Genomic DNA, 7,913 nt, shown 5'->3' on the forward strand with positions numbered 1-7,913 from the left:
TCCTCACATACTTCTCCACCACTCCCGACTTCCTCATACAATGCCACAACTCCTCTCTTGGCACCCTATCATAAGCTTTCTCTAAATCCACAAACACACAATGTAACTCCTTCTGGCCTTCCCTATACTTCTCCATCAACATTCTCAAAGCAAACATCGCATCAGTGGTGCTCTTTCCTGGCATAAACCCATATTGCTGCTCACAAATCGTCATCTCTCCTCTCAACCTAACTTCCACTACTCTTTCCCACAACTTCATGGTGTGGCTAAAGAACTTTATCCCTCTGTAATTTCCACAGCTCTGCACATCACCCTTGTTCTTGAAAATCGGAACCAGTACACTTGATCTCCACTCCTCCAGCATTCTCTCACTTTCCAAGATTTTATTAAACAATCTGGTTAACAACCCCACTGCCATCTCTCCGAAGTACTTCCATGCTTCCACTGGTATATCATCTGGGCCAACCGCCTTTCCATTTTTCATCCTCTTCATAGCAGTCCTCACTTCATCCTTACTGATCCACCCCACTTCCTGATTCACTATCTCCACCTCTTCCAACCTCTTCCAACCTCTCTCATTTTCTTCATTCATCAGCTCCTCAAAGTACTCCATCCACCTTCTCAACACACTCTCCTCGCTCGTCAGCACATTCCCATTTGCGTCCTTTATCACCCTAACCTGCAGCACATCCTTCCCAGTTCGGTCCCTCTGTATTGCCAATCGGTATAAATCCTTTTCCCCTTCCTTTGTATCCAACTTCTCATACAGCTCGTCATATGCCTTTTTCTTAGCCTTTGCCACCTCTCTTTTTGCTTTTCGCCGCCACTCCTTGTACTCCTGCCGACTTTCTTCATCTCTCTGACTGTCCCACTTCTTTTCAACAACTCCTTCTTCCTTATACTTTCCTGTACTTCCTCGTTCCACCACCAAGTCTCCTTATCTTCCTTCCTCTGTCCAGATGTCACACCAAGTACCTTCCTAGCTGTCTCCCTCACCACTTCTGCTGTAGTTGGCCAATCATCCCACCCATCTTTACCACCATCCAACACCTGTCTCGCCTCCTCCCGAAATTCCACGCAACAGTCTTCCTCCTTCAGCTTCCACCATCTGGTCCTTGGTTCAGCCCTCACTCTCTTCCTCAACCTCACCTCCAAAATCATCCTACAGACCACCAATCGATGCCGTCGGGCTACACTCTCCCCTGCCATCACCTTACAGTCTCTAATCTCTTTCAGGTTGCATCTCCTGCTTAAGATGTAATCCACCTGTGTGCACTTTCCTCCACTCTTGTATGTCACCCTGTGTTCCTCCTTCATCTTGAAATACGTATTTACCACTGCCATTTCCATTATTTTTGAAAACTCTACCACCATTTGCCCTTCCACATTCTCTTGTTGAGACCGTACCCATCCATCACCTCCTCATCCTCTTTATTCCCTTCCCCAACATGCCCATTGAAATCTTCTCCAACCAATACTCTTTCATCCTTGGATACACTCTCTACCACTTCATCTAACTCACTTCAGAAATCTTCTTTATACTCCATCTCACACCCCATATGCGGGGCATATGCACTGATGACATTCATAATCACCCCTTCAATTTCCAACTTCACACTCATCACTCGGTCAGACACTCTCCTTACCTCCAATACCCTCTTGACGTAATCTTCCTTCAGGATTACCCCGACACCATTTCTCCTCCCATCCACACCATGGTAGATCAGTTTGAAACCACCTCCAATGCTCCTAGCCTTGCTCCCCATCCACTTGGTCTCTTGTACACCCAGTATGTCCACTTTTCTTCTCTCCATCATATCAGCCAACTCTCGCCCTTTGCTAGTCATCCTCCCAACATTCAGAGTTCCAACTCTCACCTCCACACTTCTACTCTTCCCCCTCTCCCACTGCCTCCGGACTCACCTTCCCCATCTCCTTCTCCTCCTTCGCCCAGCAGTAGCACAATTTCCATTGGTACCCTGCTGACCACCGGTACCGGTGACCACCGGTGTGTGTGTGTGTATATATATATATATATATATATATATATATATATATATATATATATATATATATATATATATATATATATATATACATATATATATATACATATACATATATATACATATATATATATATATATATACATATATATATATATATATATATATATATATATATATATATATATATATATATATATATATATATATATATATATATATATATATATACATATATATATATATATAAATACATGTATACATATATACACACACATACATGCATATACATATAGATAAAGAGAAAAACACACACACACACACACACACACACAATTGAGGTTCGTGGAAGAGCCGGAGCAGAATGGAAGGGAACAAAATGGCAAGGGGAAAACACCAACAGCAGAATAGAAGTGAAAGTGAGATCCAGGAGAGAGGGAGAAGGCCACATGGGGGTGAACAAGCTGCACTAGAATGGCATTTGATGGAATGCATACCTCCACCAAGCTGAACAGTTTACATTTTGTATCCTATTGATAGGCCAGATCTGCATCCGGAATGAACCAAACTCGAATCGGCTTATTCTTGTGACCTAATCAACTCACCCACCAAGTTTTGCCATAACTCATCTAAAGTGACTTTTTGAAATACCATGCTATGTATGGTTTTTGGCCCCATTTCTCAATGGTGAAGAAGCACTTGAAATGTTTTTAAAATTCCACATGTGCAAATACGGATATTCACCAAAATCGAACTGATTGGTCTGTATCATAAACCCAACCTTGTCCATCAAGTTTTGTCCTAATCTGTCCACAACTTTTTGAGATATTGCGCTATACTACTATATCATTTTTGGCCCTATCTCTCAATGGTGAAGCATCACTTAAAAAATTATTGGATCTGGATCAAGATTCAGATTTTCACCAAAATTTAACCAATTCGTCTGTGTTACACACCAAATCTGTCCAACAAATTTCGTCCAAATCTGTCCATAACTTGTTGAGATACCCTCCTCACAGACAAACAGACAGACAGTGGTGAAAACATAACCTCTGTCCACCTTCGGTAGTGGAGGTAACAAACCAACCGACAACTAACAAACAAAAAGAGGTGAGGAAGAAAAAAAAGAGGGGAAATCATAATAAACTGGAAAAAGGGAGTGCTTGGGAATGGGGTCATTTGGGGTAGATGAGATCATAAGTATGGATGGAAGATGAACAGCTGTCTTGGAGCCCTGGGGGGAAGAATGCAACTGAACAGGATGGGGAAGTTGGTTACACAGGCGAGAGAAAAGAGGAATAAATGAGTGGAGGTGAGCAATGAGCCTGGATTTTGGGAGTTCAACAAGAAAAGGATTACTGGCAGATCATGTGCACCCTGAAGAAACCTGGAAGGGACAGAATCAAGAGAGGTTGGAGTGTGCAAGACCAAAAAGGAGGTAGAATACAGAGAGGAGAGGTCACTGACCTTTCTGCAATGTGAAAGCAACAGGCCTAGATACTCAGCTTTGTTGAGAGAGATCCCAATTATTTTGAGAGTCTTGCATTTCATGGCATCAAGAAGGGTAAGACATGAGGCAGGGTGCAAAGGGGAGAGCAGTATTCCTTTAAGCTGTGAATGAAGGCCTTGTAGGTTGTCAAAAATTTAAGTTGGCCAAGGAAAGACCTTGTATGACGTAGGATGCCCAGTTGGTGGCCATCTTTGAAAAGTGGTTTTCTTAAGAAAGATCGTGGCTAATAGCGAGACCTAGGCATTTGAGTGACTGAATATCTTCAAGAGGATTCTTAAGAAAGCATGGATGGTGTGCCCATGCGGTGCAATCAGAGAGGAGAGTGAGAATGTGAGATTTGTCTGTATTGAAAGACATATTCAAAGCGTTTGACCAGCTTGTGATTTTGTCAAGGTCTGAAGAGAGGGCAGAGGCTGTAGCCTGCCTGTCTGAAAGATGAGGGATGTCATGGCAGAGGGTGGAGTCATCAGCAAATAGATAAAGGGAATTTTCCAGAGAATCAGAGAGGTCATTGATGAAGATCAGGAATAGGACTGGGCCCAGAACACGGCCTTGGGGCACTGAAGTCTTGACCAGAGAGGAGATGAAAGGATTCCTTTGAGCGCAACACATTGACTATGAGAGTAGAGGAAGTCAGTAAGCCATGTGTGTATTTGGCTTTGGATGCCACAGGCAGATAGTTTGGAGAGAAAGGTGGGAAACCAGGCTATTGACAGCTCGGGATATGCCTGGAGAGATGGCAATGAACTCATGACTGACATTGTGGGTCTCCATCCATTGTTGGGAGAGTGAAAGCAGCAGATTCAAGGTTGAGTAACCTGGACTGAATATGAATGGGTGATCTGAGATGAGGCCAGTGGAGAAAAGGAAGGATTTTGTATCAACTGCGATGATGGATTCCATGACCTTGCTGATGATTGGAAGTATGCTGATAGGTCTGTCATTATGGGGATCTGTTTTTCACCTTTTATGTAATACCGTGATGTTGGCTCCTTTCCAAGCAGGTGGAGGATGACCTAGGACAAATTATAAGGTGAAAAGGTGTGCAAGAGCAGCAGAACAGATTTTTAGGACACGTGAGATGATGCCGTCCAGTCCATTTGCCGAATCGGAGTCGAGGGTTGCCAGAAACTACTTCACCTTCTCAGGTACAAAAGACACAGAGTCCTGGAGCAGTTGGGTGAGACTGGGTATGATGGGTACAGAGAGTGTGGGGTTGGGGACACATTTGGAATCAAACACAGAATTGAGGCATTCAGCCTTCTCAAGAGCAGTCTGCTGTGTTGCCATTTGAAAAGAGGGGAGACATGGAAGGGGGCATTCTCCGAAGACAAACTTAACAAGGTGTGGCCACGTTTTAGAGTAGGGAAACAAGGTTGAGAATTCAGCCTTGAATTTGGCCAGATGTTGTTTTCTAGCTCTTTTCAGAGTGGACACACTTCTTCTCAGCTTCGTGGAATGAATGTTCCAGGCTTCCTTATATGTGGTGACCAAAACTGAACACAATATTCTAGATGGGGCTTTCCTAAATTATTATACAGTCTTAAATGACCTCTTCTGATTTGTCATTTATCCCCCCACCCCCACGAATAAAACCCGATTAGCTTTAACTATGGTTGCCTGGCACAGTGGTGATTACTACCCCCCCCAACCCTCCCCTTTACACAACCATTGAATCCCCCCTCCTCATGTACTACCACCCCCAGATCCTTCTCCTTTATGCCATGCTGCAAGACTGCCCCTTGCATCACGTCATGCCTATTTTCATTATTTTTTTTACCAAACGCAAGCAACTTGCATTTACTTATGTTTAACTGCCATTTGTTAAGAGCACATATGCTCTTGCCCTGAAAGCAACCACACTCTCAGATGGTAAGCAATGTACTGTGTTGTCAGAAGCCTGCCAAGAAAGGAAGTACGGACGCTCGCCTCTGTGCTTTTTAGCCTTAGTTTAAATCCCGACCCAGCTATAAAAACTGTTATCGCGGTGGTTCACAGGCAGGGTGATTCATCAATGTGTTTTCCGTCCCTTGGATGGACGTTAAACGGGACCCCATCCGCTAACATTAGTTGGTGGACGTCAAAGATCCCACGGTGTCCTCCACGAAAAGAAGTGGAGCTATCGGCGGCACCATGGACAAATTCTCGCTCAAGCTTGTTGGGGGGGGGGGGGAGGGGCGGGGTGCAGTGACCTCACTCCTTCCAAAGTTAGCGACGGACATGTAGTCTGCATCTGCCGACCCAACCGATACAAGACAAGACCACATGTTACCCATCCATGCAGGAATTAGGAACTTAGCCTTCACGAATGATACCACGAGATGATATAATGGTTGCCCCTAGAAAATACTGTGTGTGTGTGTGTGTGTGTGTGTGTGTGTGTGTGTGTGTGTGTGTGTGTGTGTGTGTGTGTGTGTGTGTGTGTGTGTCAGGTAGCTGCCGGGGTAGCTATCATTTCTTGAGGCGCGACTGTGTCGCTGATGCAGTGCCCCTCTACCAGTACACTCACTGGAGCTGGTACTCATTTCGCCGACCTCGGAAGGATGACAGGCTGAGTCAACCCCCTGGTGTATTAATTCAGCGGCCGACGGGGCTTGAACTCAGGACCAGAGGATCCCAAGCCACCACTCTAACCACTGAGCCAACACCAGGGTGTGTGTGTGTGTGTGTGTGTGTGTGTGTGTATGTGTGTATGTGTGTATGTGTGTATGTGTGTATGTGTGTATGTGTGTATGTGTGCGTGTGCGTGTGCGTGTGCGTGTGCGTGTGCGTGTGCGTGTGCGTGTGCGTGTGCGTGTGCGTGTGCGTGTGCGTGTGTGTGTGTGTGTGTGTGTGTGTGTGAGAGAGATATAAATTTGTCTTTTCCAAGGATAACCATTATATTCAAAGAAAGATGTCGGGATGGTTTCACATGATTATTTCTTGTCACCAACCCTACCTTGCTTACATACTTTTGAGAGTAACATCCCGACATCGTGTTTTGTAATATACCACTCAGAGGCTCCACCTTCCAGGCAAGTTTCATCACAGCTCACAACACGCACACTTCAGGATCACAGCCATTGTCACAGCTGCGTGACGTCATCCCCGCGCCCCTGGCCCGAACAACCGATGACGACAGGTGGCGTCCGTTTACCACAGTTTTGAAAAATGTTTTTATTACTCGTCCATCAAACAACCGGTGACATTGGGGGTTTATCCTTCCAGGTACTGTATATAGATAAGCCCGTACAGAGCACATACGTGTGAAACGCCACAACATGTGGTGGATGTATGATTGAGAACGGAATGTTGAATGCGGGTGAAGCCTTACCCAACATGTGTACCGTTTTACTGAGCTTCCTGAGCTTTTCTTGCATCGTCGGGCAGGCGGCGTCACTTCCCTGCATTGTTGTGAACCTTGCGCTCGAACGAGCACTGTTCGCCATGACGTTTTCAACAAAATCTGCGTCAGCGACCGGTCTCGTCGAACATCAAGCACCAAAATTCGTCTTTTATTACCTCTGTCTTGTTGTGCCAAATTCTGACGGACCGCGCGTACAACAACAACACCTGAGAGAGCCGCGCCGACCGATCGGACTTGTGCGTCGTCATGGAAACGCGAGGGCAAGAGGGCAACGTTCTGCGCATGCGCACTGCGGAGCATCAAGCAGAAAATTACGAGCGAAAGTTCACGACTGTACTTCGCAATATACAATGTTTTCAAAAATAGTCTAGTTATGTGACATGAGATAACTCAATCATCCATTTACAACCTGTTTGTCGAGCCACGTGAACAGACCTGATCGAAATGATCGTCTGGTGGACGTCGTTCAGGCTGTGCGAAAGAGCAATTTGCCGGCACTCGTCGTCGGTGCACTTTAAATATCCCACGATGTTTGTCACAAGGAGTAGGCGAGGAATTGTCGTGGCTCGACTCGCCACCTTGAACAAATGAAAAAAAATTCTTCCACCTTCAGACGAACGTTAATCCTGGCCAGCCAGTTCGTGAAAGACTTTGGTCAAAAAATAAAAGCTTCCAGCCGAACTCAGAGGAAAGGGGGGGGGGGGAATAATTATGGCCATTAAAAGAAATAGTCGTATATTATATAATGAACAATAGTACAAAAATGTCAAAAAACCCTACAACTTGGAAATGCAAAAAGTTAATGAGTAGAAAAGGCGATAAAATATTAATGGTTATTTATTTATTTATTACATACGCAAATGTGATGACGTTTAACACCACTTCCCCCTCCTCTTTTTCCCTGGTGAACTTCTTCATGCTCTTCCCTTTACTCTTGTCTCTTCCACTTTTCTCCCACTCCTCCAGCCTATTGTCTCTTCCCACTTTTCTCCCACTCCTCCAGTCTATTGTCTCTTCCACTTTTCTCCCACTCCTCCAGTCTATTGTCTCT

General features: G+C 44.9%; 1 protein-coding gene across 5 annotated transcripts in view; it reads right to left on the reverse strand.

The window, feature by feature from the left end:
* The window catches only part of LOC147026199 (outer dynein arm-docking complex subunit 3-like), a 57,647-nt gene extending 50,512 nt beyond the window's left edge, over window positions 1-7,135 (reverse strand). For all 5 annotated transcript variants that reach the window (XM_085881362.1, XM_085881361.1, XM_085881363.1 and 2 more), the window contains exon 1: window positions 6,830-7,135. In XM_085881362.1, coding sequence (XP_085737488.1) covers window positions 6,830-6,944 — 115 coding nt within the window. In that variant the 5' untranslated portion in view covers window positions 6,945-7,135. The remainder of the gene's footprint in view (window positions 1-6,829) is intronic.
* Window positions 7,136-7,913: the final 778 nt, after the last annotated feature.

This window comes from Eptatretus burgeri, chromosome 5 (assembly GCF_056783735.1).
Source record: "Eptatretus burgeri isolate ZD-2024b chromosome 5, Ebu_testis_v1, whole genome shotgun sequence".
Taxonomy (NCBI): domain Eukaryota; kingdom Metazoa; phylum Chordata; class Myxini; order Myxiniformes; family Myxinidae; genus Eptatretus; species Eptatretus burgeri.